Source organism: Achroia grisella, unplaced genomic scaffold, assembly GCF_030625045.1.
Source record: "Achroia grisella isolate CSIRO2021 unplaced genomic scaffold, CSIRO_AGI_Agris_v1 utg512, whole genome shotgun sequence".
Taxonomy (NCBI): domain Eukaryota; kingdom Metazoa; phylum Arthropoda; class Insecta; order Lepidoptera; family Pyralidae; genus Achroia; species Achroia grisella.
The window spans coordinates 4932673-4958006 of NW_026712906.1; the positions used below are offsets into that span (position 1 = coordinate 4932673).

General features: G+C 34.2%; 1 protein-coding gene across 1 annotated transcript in view; it reads right to left on the bottom strand.

Moving 5' to 3' along the window:
- Nucleotides 1-4306: 4306 nt before the first annotated feature.
- LOC131846859 (protein real-time-like) overlaps nt 4307-25334 on the bottom strand; it is a 39153-nt gene continuing 18125 nt past the window's right edge. The window contains exons 3-12 of the mRNA XM_059196275.1: nt 21916-22031; nt 20090-20279; nt 18681-18769; nt 17461-17719; nt 16754-16872; nt 12193-12318; nt 8720-8861; nt 7861-8000; nt 6945-7069; nt 4307-4646 (exon numbers count right to left, since the gene is read on the bottom strand). Of these exons, the coding sequence (XP_059052258.1) occupies nt 4559-4646; nt 6945-7069; nt 7861-8000; nt 8720-8861; nt 12193-12318; nt 16754-16872; nt 17461-17719; nt 18681-18769; nt 20090-20279; nt 21916-22031 (1394 nt within the window). The 3' untranslated portion in view covers nt 4307-4558. The remainder of the gene's footprint in view (nt 4647-6944; nt 7070-7860; nt 8001-8719; nt 8862-12192; nt 12319-16753; nt 16873-17460; nt 17720-18680; nt 18770-20089; nt 20280-21915; nt 22032-25334) is intronic.

A 25334-nucleotide genomic window follows, 5' to 3' on the forward strand; every position in this document is an offset into this window, starting at 1 on the left:
TAATATTTTATATGAATACATATATTTTTTATTCCTTTCTGATATAACATATAACTACATAACTTGGTGACACACAAGCTATAGCGTCATTAGTTCGGGATCCGTATACAGGTATAGTTTGCAGTAATATTTAATATCATATTAAAAGTAGTATATATTTTTAATTTTGTTTTAAACACTTCAATAATGTTGAATACTGGCCTAAATATTATTTTTGTAAACGTGTTCAACAGTGGAAATAACATATGGTTTATTATTTAAAAAAAAAAATAAAAAAATATACCTGAACAGTTAACACAGCGCCATCTAGTCCCATGGTACGCAAACCTTGTGTTATGGGTACTAGACAACTGATATAAATACTTAGATATTTTTGGTAAATACTTACTATACATAGAGAACACCCAGGCCGATACAAACAATCATACTCATGGATACAAATGTTTGCGTGCGAGGAATCGAACCCACAACCATCTGAAAAAGCAGTGTGCTAAATCGCTAGACCACCGAGGCTGTCAAAATAAACAATACATATGTATTACCATTATATACTTGCTTGTCTATATACGAGTTCCCGATCTAAGTGCTAACACCTAACACAAATGTTTGTACCCGACGCGTTTGTAAACACCTTAAACATACGGTACCCTGAGCAATACACTTTTGGCCGCCGACTGATCTACTTCCATCACTCGCAAACATCAAATATATGACAGCCAAGTTTGTCGAAATAAATTAAATAAAAAAAAATATATTGATTTTCTCTATTTCACAGATGTAGAATAAAATATTTGCAACTAAAAGATTAAAGTGAGAGAAACATATTATATAAGTACGTTTTATATAAGTCAATTAAATTAACCACGCCGTCTTAATCATTATCGAAATACTTTTAAAATTATTTATTCTTCTGTGTAAATTTAAAACTTTAAAGGGAAAAATAATTAAAATAAATAAAAAAAAAACTTTAAAAGAATGTAAGTAATGTACATTTTGAATAGTGCCATTTTTCTATTTAACCGACTATATTTACATATATACATTCATTATTATATATATTTTGATATGTGAACAAAAAACTTTGTACACCTTTGTTCAAAAATTTGACAGACAGAGAGTATAAAATTTCGCACACTTATTGTTTATATAGAGAAGGATAGCATAATGAAAAAAAAATATTAATGCATAAAAAACACACACAAAATTTAAAAAATCACTACATACATTATCATGTATGGTTGTATGTACACACGCGTAGATGTATAGTCTTTGACAATGGTAAATAATGTTAAAAAAAACATTAGGGTCCAATTTTAACCACTATATGACTTGGTAGCCGTATATCAAATATATATACCAAAATTGGAGTGTCTGTTTGTAATATTGAAATAACCATTTTTTACTACATGCATATTAATATAAATACGGTACAGACACCAAAATAACATTTTTTACAATTTTTGTCTGTCTGTCTGTTTGTTCCGGCTAATCTCTGAAATGGCTGGACCTATTTTGACGAGACATTTTTTTGGCAGGTAATAAGGAGTATCTTAGGCTACTTTTATTTTAGAAAAATAAAGTTCGTGGGATCAGCTAGTCATATATAAGAATAGTTTGCGAGTGATTTCAGTACGTACATAATTTCTAATCTTTAATTATATTACATATATTTATCTATATAAAGAAAAATAGACTTTGTTATTTTTAGCATACGCTACAGTTTGCTGTATTACGTTAAGATGTATTTTATACGTAGCATATTTAGTAAACATTTGGCATTTCTTTTTATAGAATCAACTGTATATATACTAAAGAAATAACTGAAATTAATAGTTTTTTTTATTTGTGTCTCCACAACGGTTGAAAAACTTTTAAATATGATACGTATAGAAAAACAGATTGCATATATTTATATATATATATAATCTAAGTCTACCATTACTAAACAATAGTAATATTAAATTCCACTCTGCATAATATTTAATATACTGTAATTTTTAATAATTTCTAGATCAATTCTATATTTGTATAAATCATTGCATTCTACTGCCAACACTGTTTTAATTTAGGCAAAATAGCTAGTATCTAGTTCCATTGTATTTTTTTTTCTTTACTATACTACACCGAATATTAAAAAGAGAAAGAACAGATTCTATTATGAGAAAAGTAACTGTAGTATCACTGAACCGTATTGAGATGTTCAATCACTATTGTAAGCAGTATTCTAGGTTAGATATACGAGATAGGGCCACTCCTACACCTTCTACAGGATAAACAACGCGGCCAAAGTCGCTGCAGAATGCTACGCGTTCTAGCAACTCCGGCAATGGCGCTGCTAGGTGCACCGTGTGGTTTTTTAATGGGTAAATCCCACACACTACTCCTCACACCTCTGGAGATCTCTATCTCTATCTTTTGAACATTTATCCATTCGATAAAAAAAGACAAGTATGTAAATATACACAAAGTTATGGTCATTATGCTTGGGTTATAACCAATAAGTGTAGACTGTTATAAACTGTTATATAGCAGGCCTTAAAACAATTCAATACAAGTTCCGTAAGGCAAGAACAAATGCCTCAAACTGCTGTCAAACTTAATGGAATAATATGTAAAAGGACTTATAGTCCATACGCTGTGGCATGGTGCAAGTGACTTTCAATATTTGAATGTATTTACATTAGTGTAATATTAGATTTTTATGATTAATTTAGATTAATATAATATTACAACTGTCACCATTTCCTACAAATAATATATCTTATATATAAAATTCTCGTGTCACAGTTTTCGTTCCCATACTCCTCCGAAACGGCTTGACCGATTCTCATGATTTTATGAGCGTATTGAGTAGGTCTGAGAATCGGCCAACATCTATTTTTCATCATCTAAATATTAGGGTAGTCCACCCCTAATATTTTTTTTTATTTTAAGGCAAAACAACGTTTGCCGGGACAGCTAGTATATTTTATATTATATAAAATCTTCGTAAATGACTTTTATTTTAGTAACTTGCTTTACTGTCACACACCATGCCATAACGCATTGAGTGTAAGTCCTTCTTAACTCATTAATGGCTGTTTTTTTACGTTATAACATAGTGGCGCCATCTTTAATAAGTTTTTTGTAGCTTACTAAGAGACTAATGTTTTTAATTTTTGTTTAACTACTTTGATTGTTAATAAAAATATCATTCACATATATTTTTACAGCAGTATTGCTTTATAAAACCCTGACATAACTCATAACCTATAAATTGCATTGGCAAATAAAATTACAGTGTTGCAATCTACATAAATATTTGTATTATCAGATCGTATCCAATCGTCACTAACAATGATTAATTTCTATAATATATTTAGTTTAAAAAATAGAAGAAATATATTGTAGGTAATTTAAACTAAGATTTATTGTTCTTAGATATTATTTAACTATATTTTTTCTCTAATAATTAACAGATCGTGTCCGAGACAACATAAAGATTTAGACTTCAGATCTGTTTAAAAAATCACAATTGGCATACTAAAAATTTGCCACCCCTTGCCATTTTTGAAAATGGTATGAAATTAGGTATAAATCATCATATTAAATATTCTTTTAAATCACGTAACTTATTTTGTAAAGATTTTTATTATTATTTAGAGAATTTCTTGCGAAAGATTTATATCTCTATAGGACAAAGCTATATTGTATTTAATAGTAATTTATTAATAATTATAGTTAAGCTATGATATCCGCTTACTAAGGCGGGACGTATGCTACATTACCACATTTGTTTTGTGGCAATAAAGACATTGAGAGGAAATGTAATAGTATCTAATGACGTTCTTAAATATGTAGTAATATATGTATAAATATTTCATATATTCAATTACTGTGTCAGTTTTCAAAAAGTATTATTTTTTGTCCACATTTGCACCCAATTTGAGACTGGTCATATATATTCGAGATATATTATTATATTTAGAATATAATTTTCATTTGTTTCACTATGGGGTCGTTCAAGTATTACGTAAGCACTTTACTTTGCTTATTTTGGATGACATGGGGTGTAGGGGAGTCTAGATGAAGATTACGTCATCGGTAGTTCTTTACTTATTTACAGTAATGGCAACCCTCACATTGTCTTTGCTAAAAAACAATAAATTAATTGTAAAATGTTTATGTAAACATTGGGGGAGGGGGTAAGAGCTTTGCTTACTTTTGTTTACAAGAGGAATGGGGTGAGGGGGGGGGGTAAATAATTGTAATAAATCTGCTTACATAATACTTGAACGGCCCTTGTTATTTTTAATAAATAATGTAATTATTAGGTGATAATTACTTTATCATATATTTTAAATCTGAATATTAGCAATAGACAGAAACGTCGGTTCATATATAATGGTGAACCACGTCATCAATAGTAGCGTAGCCAAAAACAAACTAATGCTGACGCTTAGCTGTATAGTGGTGGCGACGGTGCCGTAGGTGGCGAAGTTGACGAGTGTGACGACTGTGGCGACAGTGGCGGGGGTGGCGACAGTGGCGGGTTCGGCGCGGGCGCCGATGGCGGCCATCACCGCGATGGACAGGAACTCGCAGCCGACTTGCCACTCAGGCATGAGAACCCACTCGTACCGGACTGCAAGCTCGACATCGAACCCCTGCACATACGCAACAAGGTAATATTACATTACTGTTTTCTATAATGTACATGACGAAATATAAGTTGAAATTGCGACATGTGTGAAAACATTGTTTGTTTGTTTGTAATACTTTATTGTACAATAATATTATATATAAAAGGACACAATTGACTTTGTTATTATATATTTAAAATGACGACCTCTGTGATTTAACGGTTTAACACACTTTCAATTGTCAAGTGTTCGATTCCTCTCACGGTACAAACATTTGTATTTATGAGTATAATTGATGTTTTCTAATATATTATGTATTTGCAAAAAAATGTATCTGAGTATATCTATCAGTTATCTAGTTCCCATAACACAAGTTCCACTTAACTTGGTACTAGATGGCGCTGTTTGAATTGTTCAGAGATATTATTATTAAATATTATATTTTTATATATTCCACATATTTTATAACACAGGTGACAAACGAGCATGCGGCTCACCTGATGGTAAGTGAATACCGCCGCCCATGAGCACCCGCAACACCAGGGGAATTGCAAGTACGTTGTCGGCCTTTTAAAAAGGAATAAGCTCTTTTCTTGAAGGTTTCAATATCGTATCGGTTCGGAAATACCATTGCTGGAAGGTGATTCCACAATGTGGTTGTGCGTGGCAAAAAGTTTCTAGAAAACCGCACTGTGGAGGACCGCCATTCATCCAGATGATCAGGATGGTATTTTAAACAAAGTCATAATTGCACAGGTTACCTATTTGAAGGAGAGAAGTAGGAAATAGTTATCCTATTCGAAATTATGTACTACGTCTTGTCGACCATCAAATGCTCATGCCTCAAAATACAAATTGTGAATACCTGGTAAATTCGCCACGTTAGACTATCTGACCTTACTTCAGCCTCATCCTACCAACCCCCACTGCTATACCAGCATAGTATTCTATTACTACTATACAATATATTCATTTTATGGTAAGATTCTATAATAAACTGCCAGAATCTACGCTAAATCTTACAGAGAGGCAATTCAAATTTTATATTAAACAAATGTTATGTAGAAAAGCCTATTATAGGATAGATGAATTAATAGATAATAGCAATATATAGCAAGTATAAGTTTATTTGCGGACAACGTTATAATTTATTTTTCATACTGCTTTCTTGATATATGATAGCGTAGCGGCTTTTGTATTGATTGCCGCATGCATCCTCATGTAAAGTGCGAATACTGTAACTACCATATAGTAATTTTTGTAGCTGTGACGTGGTCGAGTGGAATGAGTAGTCATGCTCACTGAAATGTCCAGATATGTGGCGGCGTGGTGGGCCGGGTCTTTGGGCTCCCTAAAATATGGTCGAGCGCAGTGATGGCTGGCTCATCCGTCATACTCGTGAAGGAGTGCTGCTTGTAGGGACTGGTCTGCTCTTATCACTACGACTGATTTATTTTATTGCATATTTATATTTGACCCAAAAATTAGTGCTTGTTGGTAGTTTGTATTCACACATTTCGACTTGTAAATGTAAACTTACAAGTATTATTTAAAAGAGCAACACACAAGTTTCTTGCTCGTTCTTCTTGTGATGAGACAGCTTTCCGAACGAGTGGTAGATAAATAACAAATTGTTGTGACTATTCAAAAGTTCTTCAATTAAGTTTAATCGAATAAATGATTTTCTATTCTATTCTATTCATTCAATACAATAATCCAATAGAATCTACCACCTTCTTTCTTTTCTTCTCTATCCAAAGGTTGTCTGGATGAGATCGCTTAAGCGATAAGACCGCCTCTTGTATCTACAGACTCTACAAATTTTCTTTGTATTTTTTTTCAGGAGCTGTTGAAGATATATATAAACAAATATAAAACAAAAATGTTATTAATCTGTATTCTGTAATATTCTGGAGTCTGTAGACACTTTCTTTCTGTTGTTAAGTTAGTGTATGTTGATATAAACATTTTGTTGAGGAGAATAAAAATATGTTTGTTTTTTGAAGGTTATGTTTTTGAGAAAGAATCCTTCAGGATTATTGCAGTTCAGTATATATAAATAGTCATGTTGCCCTTATTATTATTTTTTTAAGCCATAGGTATCACATACAGAGTAAAATAAAATATATTTCCGAACCGATATCATATTGATACCAAGAAAGACGAGAAGATAAGAAAAAGTATAAAACGGATCTTAAAAAGACGGCAACGCACTTGCGATTACCCTGGTGTTGCGGGTGCCTATGGGCGGAGGTAATCACTTACCATCAGGTGAGCCCGAGCTTGTTTGTCCCCTATGCTATATAAAAAGGAATCACGTACTTGTAATGGTGGCTGGCGAGAGTCTCGTGGAAGTAGACCAGCTGTGCAGCGCGGTGCGTGGTGTCCAGGAGTTCGGAGCGCCATTGCAGCACGTAGCTGCCGCACTCCATCATCACGTGGGAGCCCTGCGAGATTCAACGTCATCATGTGAGATATTCGTGAAAATATTGCCATTTTGTAGATATACCAAGAAAAACATAACGACTGTTATCACATATTAGGTAGCTCAAAGGGTATTGTTAATTGTCAATGTTGTGGTGAACGCAATAGTTGACAGGCCCACATGTGGCTTGGTTTATTTGAATTCAATGTGGGAAATGGAAACCCTACTGCCGTTTCTCGAATGAATTTTTGGTTTTGATATCGCTATTCCCTTTACTGGAGAAAGTCAGAAGTTAGAATTGACAAATGGTGATGGTAGATTAGTGACAGTATAATATTCTTTACCTACGAACGAGAAAGAGAACTCTAAATAAAACTCTGTGGTAGCAATAATCTAATATCAGGAGATAGTGGTGACCCTTATGCCGCGCCGCAGTGTACGGTGGGCTGGTCCCTGTATACTCTTCACGTCGTGGCACACGAGGGTGGGCTCCACGCGGTGGTAGTGGTGTCCCTCGCGCCGCAGTGTACGGTGGGCTGGTCCCTGTATACTCTTCGCGTCGTGGCACACGAGGGTGGGCTCCACGCGGTGGTAGTGGTGTCCCTCGCGCCGCAGTGTACGGTGGGCTGGTACCTGTATACTCTCGCCGTCGTGGCACACGAGGGTGGGCTCCACGCGGTGGTAGTGGTGTCCCTCGCGCCGCAGTGTACGGTGGGCTGGTACCTGTATACTCTCGCCGTCGTGGCACACGAGGGTGGGCTCCACGCGGTGGTAGTGGTGTCCCTTGCGCCGCAGTGTACGGTGGGCTGGTACCTGTATACTCTCGCCGTCGTGGCACACGAGGGTGGGCTCCACGCGGTGGTAGTGGTGACCCTCGCGCCAGCCGCGCTGCTCCAGCACCGAGTGTGCTCCGGCCGCGTCCTCGCCGCCGCCGGACACGCTCACGCATAGACCTACCATCATTGCAATATTTTTATGTAACTAATAACGTACCACTTTTGATATAGTATATCTATCTGTCTTTATAATTGTTATAATTCCAGGAATTAACGGCTGAATTGATCTTAACCTCGTGACGTGTCGAATGGTCGAGCTCTTGCTCGCTGCTAGATTTTTGCTAATAAAGGAGTCTACATATCCACATACCCCTCCGATCGATCCCCCGTCCAATTCAAACGGGGAACGATATTACGACAGCCTGAGCCGACGTTCGAACCCCTAGTGGTGCCCTGAGACTAAAGTCGTATCTGTCAGGCGGGAGTTTGCCTTCAGCCGCTCCATAAGTCCTTCCGCGGGTTTGGTGCCATCTGCACTCGCCCCCTAGCTTCGGCCAACAGCATTAGAATATTCCGAAAAAAAAATATCCACATATATATACCTATATATATATACCTATATATATATATACCTATATATATATATACCTATATATATATATATATATATATATAGCATACGCTGGTGATCACTCTATTCTCCCAAATTTGAATTTAAATGAATCTGTAAAATTGTCAGTTCTTCTCATCTCAAAATCATTCCGAACTGACTGTAGATTTGACATAACATAAGTCTGTAATAGATCTACATGAATAAAGATATTTTGAATTCGAATACGATGAAGATATTTGTTTTATTATAACCTACACTGTGCACTAACTTTCCATTAGCTCACCTGAGTTGACGTCGTCTCGTGTCGGATGGTCCAGCTCTTGTTCGCTACGGTACACGGTGAACGCAATATCGTGCCTGAGCACGTCGAAGTCCCACGTGAGCACGCTCTGCGGGTCCCGGTTCACCACTATCACCTCGTGGAACTGCCCCACAACAAATGTATAGTTATTTTTTTATTATAATGATGAGTTCAATAGTTTTAAGTTTTGTATTAATACATGAAGCAAAAACTTTGTATCCTTTTTTAGGCAAATTGCTTATTATATAAATGAAGGAGGAGTATGAAATTTCGCACATATAACATTATAAATGCGACAGTTTGTGAGTATGGATCTGGATATATGGATATGGATCTGGAGTCTTACTCTTCTACGCAAAAACTATTAAATGGATTTTGAAGAAACTTTACAATATATCTTATACATCAGAATAACACAGAGGCTATAATTTTAAAAGATATTATGTAAATTGTACGTCATACGTCATACTCGTGAACGGGTGCTGCTTGTGGGGACTGGTCTGTTCAGGTTGTGAACACTGATTAAATTTTTTGTTCTTTGCGATAGCATATGCTGGTGGTCACTCTATTCTCTCAATTTTGAATTTTAATGACTGTGTATTATTATAAACATTTTCCACTATTATTTGAAAAGAATACGAGCTGAGTTTCCTGTCAGTTCTTCTCATCTCGAAATCATTTCGAACTGACGGTAGATGTGACATATCATAAGAGTCTGTAATAGACCTACATGAATAAAGATATTTAGAATTTGAATTTGAATTGGGTGAAATGTAATGATAAATGTCAAAGAAAGTGAGATGCAGACGAAGTTCTGTTCTGGTCAGCTAGTAGTTTATATAGAGATCCAGCTACCCACCCCGGCTTCGCACGAGTGTACATGTATTATAAATATAAACCTTCCTGATTAAACACTATTCAGGTCTAGCACACCGCTTTACGTCCGATGGTCGCGGGTTCGATTCCTCGCACGGCACAAACATTTGTATTCATGAGTACGATTGTTTGTATCGGTCTGGGTGTTTTCTATGTATAATAAGTATGTATGTATGATTTTACGAAAAAAAAATATCTATGTACTTGTATCAGTTGTCTAGGACCCATAACACAAGCTTTAGCTAGCTTAACTTAGGTCTAGATGGCGCTGTGTGAATTGTCCTGAGATTATTATTATTATTATTTGTTTAAAAATTAATTTTATTTCAATTCAAATGTACAATGTTCGATTGCATTTTCACGACAACGAAATCAACAACGGTTGCCTAGCAACGATAACTAAGCGCTATATGGTTTGTTTAAACATTTCCTCTATCTATTAAAAAACCGCTTCAAAATCCGTTGTGTAGTTTTAAAGATTTAAGCATACATAAGGACAGACAGTGACAGCGACTTTATTTTATCCTATTATATTAAAAAATTAAATAATAATAAAGAAAGAAAGAAAGAAAGAAAGAAAGAAAGAAAGAAAGAAAGAAAGAAAGAAAGAAAGAAAGAAAGAAAGAAAGAAAGAAAGAAAGAAAGAAAGAAAGAAAGAAAGAAAGAAAGAAAGAAAGAAAGAAAGAAAGAAAGAAAGAAAGAAAGAAAGAAAGAAAAATAAAATCCACTGCGCAGCCCACGAATTATGATGAAATAAAAGTGAAACAAAAGTAAATATAATAAAATAACTAAATTGAAATAAAAATGGAAAAATTGTTGCCGATCCTGCGGGAGGGCAATTCGTTCGTCGATTGGAAATTCAGACTAACGATGCTTTTAGAAGAAAAAGAAGTTATTCATACAGTTGATAAAAATCACAATGGTGAGAATGACATATATTTTAAAAAGAGTAACAATACAGCAAAATTTTTAATGGTGCAGTGTATATCCGATAAATATTTAGAAATTATAAGAAACTGTAGTACGGCATTAGAAATGATTACCGCTTTGGAAAGACAATTTGAAAGGAAAAGTATTTTTAATAAATTACATTTAAAAAGAAAACTTATCACATTAAAATGTACATCAGATACAAATTTGCAAGATTTCTTCATGACATTCGATAGATCAATAACAGAACTAAACGGAATAGGCAGTACTTTACAAGAAGAAGATAAGATATGCTACCTATTATCCGCTATGCCTTCGAATTATGACACAATTATTACTTCAATAGAAACAATGTCATTAGAAAATAAAATAAACATAGATTTCGTCAAAGCAAGATTACTAGATGCAGAAATTAAGTACAAAACTAAAGAACAGACAGATATACTTTCAGAACAAATCTTCTGCTACTATACACGTGGAAAAAGAGGTCATAAGTCATTTCAATGTAAGAAAAATCAACAAGAATAGTATAATAAAAAAGACGACTGCGAATAAAATGGTGTTTCCTTATTTGCCCTGTGCATAAATAAAATCCCAATAGATGTAATGAAGTGCGGAATACATGTAGTCGTCACCTCTATACATGAACAGCAATACAGCCATCACGTTATCACGACCGTTATACCACTCATGTCATTCGAGAGAACTAATATAAGTACTACATGATCATATTACCTCGCGTTGCATAGCGCACCTACTGCACGTCCCTGCTAGGTCAGTCTTGTACTTAAAGCCCAATTTACATCAGCCCGAGTGCGCAGGGAAGTGAGCATCGCGACAGTGTAAACACGATACTCCCCATGCCATTGGCGCTGCCACTTGCGCTGCCCGGCGCTCTTTCGATTGTCGGTTTTTCGGCAAAGGACTGGCAGCGCGAGTGGCAGCGTGTTTTTACATTCAGCCCTCTCGCTGCGTTGTCGCCCGGCGTTGTATGCGGAAGGCAAGGAAGAGTCGCCCGGTAAATAAGTATGAGGGCCGAGTATAAACGACACTCGCGTCGACGCTGACGCGGCAATATTTCCGGCAGGGCGAGTGGCAGGGGAAGCGGCTGAATGTAAACGTACATAATGTAATGTAGGAATACCGTATTACATCCGTGATAAAGACTCCTGCGTTTTAATTTTATGAACTCACATACACCACATCCGAACACGCTCTAGACAATCTATACTACTCATATACTTTTAACATAAAACTGCGAAACCTCTTATCCTGTAACTAGCTTTTGCCCGCGGCGTCGCTCGCGTTAATTTATCCTCTTAAGGGGGAAATTCATCAAAATCCTTTCTTAGAGGATGCCTACGTCATAGTAGCTTTATGCATGCAAAGTCTCAGCCCGATCGGTTTGAAATTGTCAAAGTTTCATACAAACTTTCATCCCCTATTTTATCCCTTTGGGGGTAGAATTAATCAAAATCCTTTCTTAGCGGATGCCTACGTCATAACAGCTACCTGCATGCCAAATTTCAGCCCGATCCATCCAGTGGTTTGGGCTGTGCGTTGATAGATCACTACGTCAGTCACCTTTGAGTTATATATATTTAGATATCACTCTAATCTCCACAATACAACCTATAAACATCACTCACCTGTCCCTTCCCTAGACTGACACATCGGTACACGCTATCCTCGCTGAGAGGATCGCCATCCCGCTCTGTGAACACGCCTGCTACGTACAAATTCTTCGGTACCAATCCACCTTCATGGACGAAGCTCTGAAAAGTTAAAAAGTTCAGTTAGCATAGGAATTAAATGTGAGTACATTTAATTCCAATTTTAATGAATTTGCTACTGATTGCCTAGTTGAGGAATTAAATAAGTACAAATATGAGGATAATGAATTTGCTACTGAATGCCTAGTTGAGGAATTAAATAAGTATAAATATGAGGATAATGAATTTGCTACTGATTGCCTAGTGGAGGAATTAAATAAGTATAAATATGAGGATAATGAATTTGCTACTGATTGCCTAGTTGAGGAATTAAAGAAGTACAAATATGAGGATAATGAATTTGCTACTGATTGCCTAGTTATTAAATAAGTACAAATATGAGTTTAATGAATTTGCTACTGATTGCCTAGTTGTGGAATGAAATAAGTATATATATGAGTTTAATGAATTTGCTACTGATTGCCTAGTTGAGGAATTAAATAAATATAAATATGAGTTTAATGAATTTGCTACTGATTGCCTAGTTGAGGAATTAAAGAAGTACAAATATGAGGATAATGAATTTGCTACTGATTGCCTAGTTGAGGAATTAAATAAGTATAAATATGAGTTTAATGAATTTGCTACTGATTGCCTAGTTGAGGAATTAAATAAATATAAATATGAGTTTAATGAATTTGCTACTGATTGCCTAGTTGAGGAATTAAAGAAGTACAAATATGAGGATAATGAATTTGCTACTGATTGCCTAGTTGAGGAATTAAAGAAGTACAAATATGAGGATAATGAATTTGCTACTGATTGCCTAGTTGAGGAATTAAATAAGTACAAATATGAGTTTAATGAATTTGCTACTGATTGCCTAGTTGTGGAATGAAATAAGTATATATATGAGTTTAATGAATTTGCTACTGATTGCCTAGTTGAGGAATTAAATAAATATAAATATGAGTTTAATGAATTTGCTACTGATTGCCTAGTTGAGGAATTAAAGAAGTACAAATATGAGGATAATGAATTTGCTACTGATTGCCTAGTTGAGGAATTAAATAAGTATAAATATGAGTTTAATGAATTTGCTACTGATTGCCTAGTTGAGGAATTAAATAAATATAAATATGAGTTTAATGAATTTGCTACTGATTGCCTAGTTGTGGAATGAAATAAGTATAAATAAGACAGGGTGTGTGAACAACACACCGGTAACAAACCTAGTAATTTTGACAACTGATATACTTACATCAGTAAAAATGTATATATATATATATATACAATTGACCAACGTATAGTGAATTTAGAACGGACAAACAATTTTTTTTTAATTATCGCAGTAGCTCGCCTAAATACCAAAAATGTTTATATAGCAACATTGTGAATGAATCGATCGTGAAGATTGTTTTAAAACATGTACATGGCAACAATTACATGTGTTATAGACATTTCGTCTAAGTTATAATGTATTTTAATATACGTATAATTAGTAGAAATCACGGGATCTTAACACGTTTTATATTTATATGCTGAGTTCCAGTTTACCCGTGATCATGGTGGTCGAAACACTGCCGAAATATCGGGAACTTAGCAAATAAATATAAAACGTGGTAAGATCCCGTGATTTTTACTAATTATACGTATATATAATGACCGCGTCAAATTTAAAACAGTATATTTTAATATAGCAACATTGTGAATGAATAGAACGTGAAAGTTTTATAATGGCATATACATGGCAACAATTATATAGTTGTAACATTATACGTGTTATTTTATAAATATTTCATCTAAGTTATAATGTATTTTAATATAGCAACATTGTGAACGTGAAGATAGACATGTACATGGCAACAATTTGACATAGTTGTAACATTACATGACTGTGTTATGTTATAGACATTATTCGACTAAATACACAAATATTGAGCTATCAATATAGTGATCTGTGCTTCGAACTTGTTCAAATCGTATTTGTTTTACATTTTAAACGGGACCAATTATCTTGAGGCGCGTATAATAAAAGTAAATCTGCAAATCCATATTTAAAATATTCGTAACTAAAGCCAAGAATAAATTAATATTATAATGCATAACATAAAAGATATATTGACTTTATATATTGGAGATAGTTATAGTTATATATATTATTAGTTATTTGTTCGTGAGCATCTATCATATTTTAATTTTAAAAGTAATAAAACACTAAAAAACCAACTAGCACTGCCAGAACCCAAAACAGAAATGTTTAGGGCAGGTATACTATCGATCTATACTAATTTATAACAAAATCCTGGAAAGCATAAAATAAAAAGAAATTAATTGATTTGAAATTTACAGTAATATAAGCTTATATATCAGAATAACTAATAAGCTACAAATGTTACGCGAGTAAAACCTCGCACAGATAGTATGATATAATATAGATTTTTTTTTATCAACTTTTCCCCTAAAAATGTTATCTACCTAATAATTTACTTTTTTAAAACACACAGACTATTTTCTGTTTCAACAAAATGATTGTAACAAGTTCGATGGACGAACATGGGACCGCAGCACATTGTGTGACCGACGTTATTGAGTACAGGTGTACTAAACATTCATATATTGAAGTCTCAGGGCGTACGTAATCGTAATATTGTTGTGGCACGTACAACGACGCATCGACAATGTCCGTCTGCCGTAAATAACAATAGAAACAAATTAAAACAATTAAAATTAACATTACACTATAATTACTAATAAATATAGAAGCCCTGTGGTCTAGCGCCATTAAGCCACACCGCTTTACGTTCGATGGTCGTGAGTGCACAAATTAAAATATTAAAATTAATATTATACTATAGTTACTGATGAATATAGATGTCCTCTGTGGTTTAGCGGTTAGGCACACCGCTTTACATTCGGTGGTCGCGAGTTCGATTCCTCGCACGGCACAACTATTAGTATTCATGTTTGTATTATAGTATTATATATGTATGTATTTACTAAAAAATATATCTATGTATTTGTATCAGTTATCTAGTACCCATAACATAAGCTTTAGCCAGCTTACTCGGGTCTAGATGGCGCTGTGTGAATTGTCCTGAGGTTATTATTATTACATTTGTTTGTTCAGGGTGTTTTCTACGTATGTAATGTATGTATGTATTTATAAAAAAAATTATTCTCTTCAGTCAGTTTTCTTTCTTCTTACCTTGGGACTAGATTGCGTTGTGTGAATTATCCTGGTATATTATTATTATTTTTAAATTAATTATATTTATTCATCCATAATAAATGAAATCTACCGTCAGTTTCGATTAAAGTTTCTAGTTAAGATGAACTGACAAGAAACTGAGGTCTTACTCGTTTGAAAAATATACATATATAATTACAGATTCAACATATAGTATAAAACTGATGCAAAATCACAAAAATTTGAATAACAGTCGTTTAAAATAGAACTTCTTATAACATTAGCCGTTTCAATTAGTCATAAATGATAAAGTTTTAAAATTGGTTACTGATTAAAAACTTTATTTACTGTCTTTTTCTAATCAGATAACTTTCTTCACTTGTAAAAATGTGACAAAACACTCGTAAGTTGATAAATGTTTATAACTAATTTACCTTTTTACGAAAAAGTATATATTATTTTTAATCGTGAAAAAAAAATTACCTGACTTTATTGATTTAATATAACAACAATAACCTCTCAATTTAGTTGCTAAATTAGCGCGAAATCAATATAATGTTGCAAATTAATTAATGAAGATGACGCGTAATATACGCATAAAGAAACATTTCAGAAGCGTTCGAGAACGTTCCTTTATGATAAGGTGCAAATCCAAATCATCCAAACAAAGACAACTATGAAAGTTGTCTTTGTTTGGATGTTATATACCCGCAAAGACTCTATCATCTCAAAAGGAGCATATAGAAATAGAAATAGAAATCATATTTATTCAAATAAACTTAATATAAGCACTTTTGCATAGTCACATTATTTTATTCTACCGCTCATTCGGAATGCAGACTCATCACAAGAAGAATGAGCAAGAAACTTGTGTGTTGCACTTTTAAATAAATATAGTTTTAGTTTTATTTACATTAACAAGAATTAGGCATGCGACAATCAATATATAATAGAAACCGCTACGCACTTAATTTCTGTTCAATCAGATAACATTGTCAGATTATTTCTATTTCTATACAGCAAAATAACAATAATATTTTTTTTTGTAAAGTAAAAATATTGGGTACAATACTACATAGCCCTTATTTCTAATATTTGTTTATAATAAGCGTACAAATTAAGTTGATTAAACTTTAATTATTAAATTATTGATTGTTTATATTATTATTATTATATTTTTCTTTGTTAAATAGAAAATAATAAAAAAATCTGCTGATACAAATTAAAATTATTATTTTATTCATTGTTTACATTATTATTATGCTTTGTTAAGTCAGTAGAAAATAAAAAAATGGAAGAATAAAATACCTTGCAGGGTCCGCCGAGGAAGTCCGGTATGAGATCCTTGGGTATGTAGTCGAGGAGGCCGCCCGGTTGCAGGTAATCTTTGCCGCCGTAAAACAAAAATTTACTTCTCGTGTTCTCGTCTGAAATATAACAATTAATAATATTAAATTTTTATGTTTAGTTTTAATTATTTATGACATTTTTATTAAATTATTATTTGCACATTTTGACTCACTCGACACTTCCTATGCCACGCTCTATTGGGTTAACATTAGTTGTAATTAATATACTTACAAATATATTTAAGTGCAATAAAGAATATTTATTAATTATTAAACTTAATGTACCTATACGAGGGACTTACCAAAGTAATTACTATTTTTTTTATATATAGCATAGGGTACAAAGACCAAGACACAGCTATATCAAACAGATTAAGGAAAAAATTGGAGTCGTGTCGTATCAATAGCTAAAGGACTCGTGGAAAATGGCAAGAGCTCCACCGACAAGAGCGCGGCTCTTAAATTATTAATGAATGAAGGAAGGAGACAAACGAGTTTGCGGCTCATCTGATTGTAAGGGATTACCGCCTCCCATGAGCCCGCAACACCAGGGGAATTGCAAGTACGTTGTCAGCGTTTTAAGAAGAATACCCTGGGCGCCCTGACAATGAGAACCCGTCCCATGGTCTCCGGGTAGTTGGCTTCCACTAAAGTTACTGGACTCACCAATAAACGTGCTAACAATGGTCCACAATATAGGGAACACCCTGGGCGCCCTGACGATGAGCACCCGTCCCATAGTCTCCGGATAATTCGCCTCCACGATCTGTATGATGCGGAGCAGCGCGCGCACTCCGGGCCGCCACAGGTGGCGCATGTTCAGCCCGTCCAGGTCCACCAGTAGGCACCAGGAGTGGACTGCGTGCTCGGATGAACGTGTCGCCTCTTCTAACAGTTTGAGGCCCTCTTCACATACGTGAAGAGTCTGGAAATTGTAACAAAACATATATTATAATATAAATATATATATCCGGCTCGAAGGACCAGTTTGTTGGTGACTTGTGAAGGATAAGTAAAATATGATGGCGGACCGTAAACTATTATATTTAATACTTGAAGTTATATCACATAGAAACTCTCAGAGGAGCTTCCTCCCGCGTACACTTAGATTGTGGAATGAACTACCTGTCGAGGTTTTCTCGAGAGACTACAGCATGGGGTTTTTCAAGAAGGGTATATTAAGGTTTCTTAAGGGTCGGCAACGCGCATGTGACACCCCTGGCATTTCAGGCGTCCATATGCTACGGTAACCGTTTACCATCAGATGGGCCGTATGCTTGTTTGCCACCTCTGTGGTATAAAAAAAAAAGTAACTTGAACTATTTAATTAACTAAGTACGTATGCGGTGACATCGTAGGCGCAAGGGAAAAGACAGTGGCCTGGCCTGGCGGCTGTCAATCATGTTTGATAACGCTCGTACAATTTAAATATATACATATTTAGAGAGATATATATGTATAAATTGTAGCACGTAGCACGTAAAAAATATTTATTCAATTAAATTGAAGCATTTTTAAATAGTCATCACTTATTTTTTTTAATCTATCACTTACCTATTCTAAAAGCTGTCTCATCACAAGAAGAACGAGGAAAAACTTGCGTGTTGAACTTTTAAATAATTTTATCGTAGTTTTAATTTATAAATTTAAATGCGTGAATACAAACTACCAACTAGAACTAAATAATTAATTATCAAAATAATAAAGACAGAACCAACTAGTAAACTAACTAAATAAGAGTAAATCAGTCGTAGATGTTAGAGCAGACTAGTCCCTACAAGCAGCACTAGTTCACGAATATGACGGATGATCGAGCCACTGCGCTCGACCATTTAAAAAAGCAAACGGAGTTGCGTGTTATAGTTAGTATAATAAATATAACTTACCAACTTTAAGAGGCCATCTTCACCGACTGACTTCAGCAATCCCTTCACATCCATTTGTCCAAGTCGAAGTATGTACAGCGGACGTCCGTCTGCAACCAATAATAGTAATATCTCAGGACAATTCACACAGCGCCATCTAGTGCCAAACTACGCAGAACTTGTGTTGTGTTCTCGTTTGTAACTAACAACTACTGTGGGCGATAAAGGAAACCAGGGAGTTGTAGGATATATATATATATATATTGTATATATTAATATTATAAAGAAACACTACTAACTAGGGCCAGGAAGGGAAACCGAAAAAGAACAATTGATAGCAGTGACAATTCAGAATAGAATTTTGGTATTCGAAATATAAAGCATATAAAATAGTTATAAACAAATAAGTGGCCTGTATTCCACAACTACCAATCTTTATATATAAAAATTACGTGTCACGTTGTTTGTCCGCGATGGACTGTTAAACTAATTGCAAATTTGATTTGCACATTGTGTGCAATTTGATCCAACTTGAAAGATAGGATAGCTTACATCTCAATTTATAGTCGCAGTATTATGTTATTCAAGAATCTATACAGAAGCCACAGCAACGCGTGGCCGGGTCTGCTAGTTAAATATATTAAGTAGTAATTTATTAAATACTAGTTGTACCCGCGACTGCGTACGAGTGGAATTAAACTTTATTTTTCTAAAATAAAAGTAGCCTGAATTACTCATTACATCAGCTACCTGCCAACAAAAGTCCCGTCAAAATCGGTCCAGACATTTCAGAGATTAGCCGGAACAAACAGACAGACAAAAAGTGTAATAAATGTTATTTTGGTGTATGTACCGTATTTATATTCATATGTAAGTAGTAAAAAACGGTTATTTCAATATTACCAACAGACACTCCAATTTTATTTATATGTATAGATGTATAAGTATCTGCAGATTCTGCCAAACTGAAGAGGAAACGCCGCTTCACATCCTATGTGGTTGTAGCCCACTCATGCATAAACGAAATATCTCCTTTGGAAAGTTTACACTCTTTCCCGAGGAGATAAAACGATCGCTCCTAAGAATATCCTTCAATTCTTGTCCCTGACGGGTCTAGGTAGCGAACTCTGAAAAGGGCGAGCACAATAGATCTATGTAGGTCGCAGTGCTACAGGTGCTACACATCTGACATAAGCCCAAACAACCCAATAAAAAAAAATAAAAAAATAGATGTATAGATTATATATTAGGTATATCCTCAAACACACAAGTTTCTTGCTCATTCTTCTTGTGATGAATCTGCATTCCGAATGAGTGGTAGAATCAAAATATGACTATTCAAAAGTGCTTGTAATGAGTTTATTTGAATAAAGATTATTTTTATTTCTATGTCTATTAGTATTCACAAAACTATTATTGGATTAACGTACCCTTGTCATGATGATGCCACCCTCCAGGGAAGTACTGCTTCACCACGTCTGGCGTCTCGTACTCCGACAGGATCCTGTCCACCTGATGCTTCTTCCGCCAGAGCAGCGACTGCGAGAGCATTTCCCTCGCTTTCTCCACATTGAAGTCTCGGGCGCGCAGGAATCTGAGTAGTGTCGTGTCACTTGGAACCTGATAACCATTGAGTATCTTCAATAAATAAATAAATACATGACCCTGGACAATTCACACAGCGCCATCTAGACCCAAGTTGAACTAGCTAGCTAGCTACAGCTTGTATTATGGACACTAGATAACTGATACAAATACATAGATCCAAAGGTTGTCTGTAAGAGATTGCATTAGCGATCTTCTTCTTCTACTTCTTCGTTTCAACGGCAACCAAATACATATATTTAAATATATTTTCCCCAGAACGCCGCGACAACCCTTGCGCACTCCGTCGCATCCCTTAGGTCCCCCCTTGTGCAGACTGCTGGGCACAAAGGACAAGCCAGCAGGTGTGCCATGGTCTGGGATGGCGCTCCACAGTCACAAGCCTACCGTGAAGCGGCACCCCACTTTACCAAGTTGTACCTGCAGCGGCCCATCTGGGTTCGTAGTCTGTTGAGCGATTTCCAAATGGGCCATTGCAGGTCGCTACCTGGGGGCAGGTGTTCGATCGGTTGAATAAAGTCCAAAGGAGCAGGATGATTTAACTTGCATTAGCGATAAGACCGCCTTTTGTACTTAGTTTTTTTTTTTTTGTTTTTAATTGTGTTCATGTCCTTTATATGTTGGTGCAATAAAGTGTTGTAATAATAATATAATAATACATTTTTTTTTCGTAAATACATACATATTACACATAGAAAACACCCAGATCGATACAAACAATCATACTCACGAATACAAATGTTTGTGCGGTGCGAGGAATCGAACCCGCGACCATCGGAAGAAAAGAGGTGTTCTTTACTACTAGAGCACTGAGGCCGTTTTCAGTTTAACTAAACTTTTTTTTTTATTGACATTTTTTTTATTATGTACTTTGAGTGCGTTTGATCGCAATCTGATTTGACACACATCAAATCAGATTCAGATCAGAACGCAAGTGATGATGCGGTCTTAGCTATTACATTAAAGCTCAAATAGTGCCTGATGTCCAGTACCTCTTGATGGAATGTGATAGGAATAGAGTAGAGGGAACTGTTTATTAAAATTTAAAAAATCAACAAATTTGATGTGGGGACTATTCAGAGCATACTACATGCCCCTACTTCTGATATTGCTCTGTGTTTGTGTGCGCTGATAAAAGCAATTTAATAAATAGATCCCCCGCTGTTGGCAATTATTTAATTGATTATTATTTTTAAGAATTCTTCCGATTAGTTTGTAATAATGGGGTTGACATGTCTGAAAACAAAAACCCCAAAATAAATTTAGATTTAAAAAAAAATAGTGCCTATTCACTCTTGACTTGAAACACCTAATATTGTAGGAGGGGAGAGATTGTTATTAATATGGACTAATTATCCCATTGCTTGCAATGTACCATGTCAGCTCGACCTCCACGCGGTTCCTCCTGGAAAACATCGCGGTAAATTCCCGGTGAATTTGTCACGAAATGATCAATTTGGGCTATATGATCTGACCTCATATTCATCTTATCATCCTCCACTGGTGTCCCGCCAGCGTAAACCATTAGCGCAGGCGGGTGCCTCATTTTATTTTCTACGACCATTTTTCACTGAAATAGAGCCTGTTGAAAATCACCTATAAATTTAGAAAAAAATTCTGTTTCCTTAATTTTTGCGAGAAGTGTATCTACCTTTCCCTTCTGCAAGTCAGCGATCAACTTCCTGAGCTGCAGCAGTCTGGACTCCTGCATGGGAGTCAGCTCGCCGAGGTACCGCTTTATGTAATCGCTGTCTAGTGTGTACTGATCTGTAACAAAGTACCCCCAATGAGCGTCACAATATATATTCAAATTCAAATTCAAATTCAAAATATCTTTATTCATGTAGGTCTATTACAGACTCTTATGATATGTCAAATCTACCGTCAGTTCGGAATGATTTCGAGATGAGAAGAACTGACAAGAAACTAAGCTCGTATTTTGTTTTTTTAATGTTGTACATATTTACAATAATACTATTTCATTTAATATACGAGTATATAAAAAATTGGTCCAGTGGTTTAGACGTGAAAACGTAACGTACAGTCGATTACTTTTCCAGTTATGAAATTTATTTATTTATTATTACCTGTACCTGCGATACATTTCAATAACAAATATAGACTACTAGCTGTACCCGCGACTTCGTCCGCGTAAATAATGAAAAAATATTTAACACAATATAAGTCAAATAAATAAGTTTCATCGTTTTAGCTTCAAAAATGATAAAAAGTAAAAATAAATATTTAATCAATAGGCTAAAAAATAAATTTCAAGCTTCTAGCTTTAAACATGACGATACATCTATATAACCTTGGATCTACCCTTTCAATCCTCTTGCAACCCTTTTTCACATTAAAAAGTAACCTATGTCCTTTCTCAGGATCTGGTCTATCTATGTCTGTTTCAAATTTCAATTTAAATCGGTTCAGTGTAAGCGAGACAAACAGACAAAGTTACTTTCACATTTATAATATCAGTAAGGTATTTAATAAACTAACCCTAAAAAGACAAAGAAAAAAGTTTAATCGTTCTAGCTTCCACAACCACACAAACAGCAAATTTCCACAATAACTTTCATTCTCTATTTTATTTTACTACCCCCCCTCCCCCTAAGAGTAAAAATTTTACAAACATTGAATGTCATATTTATTGATATTTAAACAACAGCCTAAAAATGAGTCTCAAACTTCTAGTTTTAAAAAATGACGATTCTTCCATACAGCGTACCAATGCAACCCCCTTACAATCCTTTTTTCACATTCAAAAGTACCCTATATTCTTTGTCCGGGTGTAAACTAACTGTGTACCAAATTTCATTTAAATTTTTATTTTGTTTTGGAGCGTAAGACTGACAGAAAGACAAACAGAGTTACTTTCACAGTTATAACATTAGTGGGGTATTTAAAAATCTACCCCAAAAGAACCAATGAAAATAGTTTCATCGTTCTAGTTTCAAAAATTACGAATTTACATAATAACTATCATCCCCTATTTTATTTTACCCCCTTAAGGGTATTTTTTTTACAAACAATGAATGTCATATTTATTTATATTTAATCAACAGCCTCAAAAATAAGTTTCAAGCTTCTAGCTTCAAAAATGACGATTTTACATAAAAACTTGCATCCCCTATTTTATTTTACCCCCTTAAGGGTATTTTTTTTACAAACAATGAATGTCATATGTATTTATATTTAATCAACAGTCTCAACAATAAGATTCAAGCTTCTAGCTTCAAAAATGACGTGTTTACATAAAAACTTGCATCCCCTATTTTATTTTACCCCCTTAAGGGTAATTTTTTTACAAACAATGAATGTCATATGTATTTATATTTAATCAACAGCCTCAAAAATAAGTTTCAAGCTTCTAGCTTCAAAAATGACGATTTTACATAAAAACTTGCATCCCCTATTTTATTTTACCCCCTTAAGGGTATTTTTTTTTACAAACAATGAATGTCATATGTATTTATATTTAATCAACAGTCTCAACAATAAGATTCAAGCTTCTAGCTTCAAAAATGACGTGTTTACATAAAAACTTGCATCCCCTATTTTATTTTACCCCCTTAAGGGTAATTTTTTTACAAACAATGAATGTCATATGTATTTATATTTAATCAACAGTCTCAACAATAAGATTCAAACTTCTAGCTTCAAAAATGACGTGTTTACATAAAAACTTGTATCCCCTATTTTATTTTACCCCCTTAAGGGTATTTTTTTTTACAAACAATGAATGTCATATGTATTTATATTTAATCAACAGTCTCAACAATAAGTTTAAGCTTCTAGCTTCAAAAATTACGAATTTACATAATAACTATCATCCCCTATTTTATTTTACCCCCTTAAGGGTATTTTTTTTACAAACAATGAATGTCATATTTATTTATATTTAATTAATCAACAGCCTCAAAAATAAGTTTCAAGCTCCTAGCTTCAAAAATGACGATTTTACATAAAAACTTGCATCCCCTATTTTATTTTACCCCCTTAAGGGTATTTTTTTTACAAACAATGAATGTCATATGTATTTATATTTAATCAACAGTCTCAACAATAAGATTCAAGCTTCTAGCTTCAAAAATGACGTGTTTACATAAAAACTTGCATCCCCTATTTTATTTTACCCCCTTAAGGGTAATTTTTTTACAAACAATGAATGTCATATGTATTTATATTTAATCAACAGCCTCAAAAATAAGTTTCAAGCTTCTAGCTTCAAAAATGACGATTTTACATAAAAACTTGCATCCCCTATTTTATTTTACCCCCTTAAGGGTATTTTTTTTACAAACAATGAATGTCATATGTATTTATATTTAATCAACAGTCTCAACAATAAGATTCAAGCTTCTAGCTTCAAAAATGACGAATTTACATAATAACTTGCATCCCCTATTTTATTTTACCCCCTTAAGGGTAATTTTTTTACAAACAATGAATGTAATATGTATTTATATTTAATCAACAGTCTCAAAAATAAGTTTCAAGCTTCTAGCTTCAAAAATGACGATTCTTCCATACAATCTTTCATCCCCCCTTTTAACCCCTTACAACCCTTTTTTCGCATTAAAAAGTAGCCTATGTCCGTTCTCAGGGTCTAGACTATCTGTATACCAAATTTCATTCAAATCGGTTCAGTAGTTTTGGCGTGAAAGCGAGACAGAAAGACAGAGTTACTTTCACATTTATAATATTAGTTTTTGTCGCAGCACAAAAATATATTTTTATCGTTTCCGTACAAATAATATTTTTACAGTATTAATCTACAAACCAACATTTTGTTTCTTACAATCAGCTAAATAATTTAAATAGTTCCATAATATATGGCACAATGAAAAGGTCATTTATTTTATAAAAAAGACAGTTAGTTTTTATTTTAGTGAAAAATAAGAAAATTCTATTTTGATACAACAACCATATATTTATTAATACCTATATTTTATTAATTTTGTGTTAATGCTTTTTAAATAAACACCCACGCATTATTTCTGTATAACCTACAAAAATGGGTAAATAATTTAATTTCGCATAGTGCCACACCACAACATTCTTTAAAAA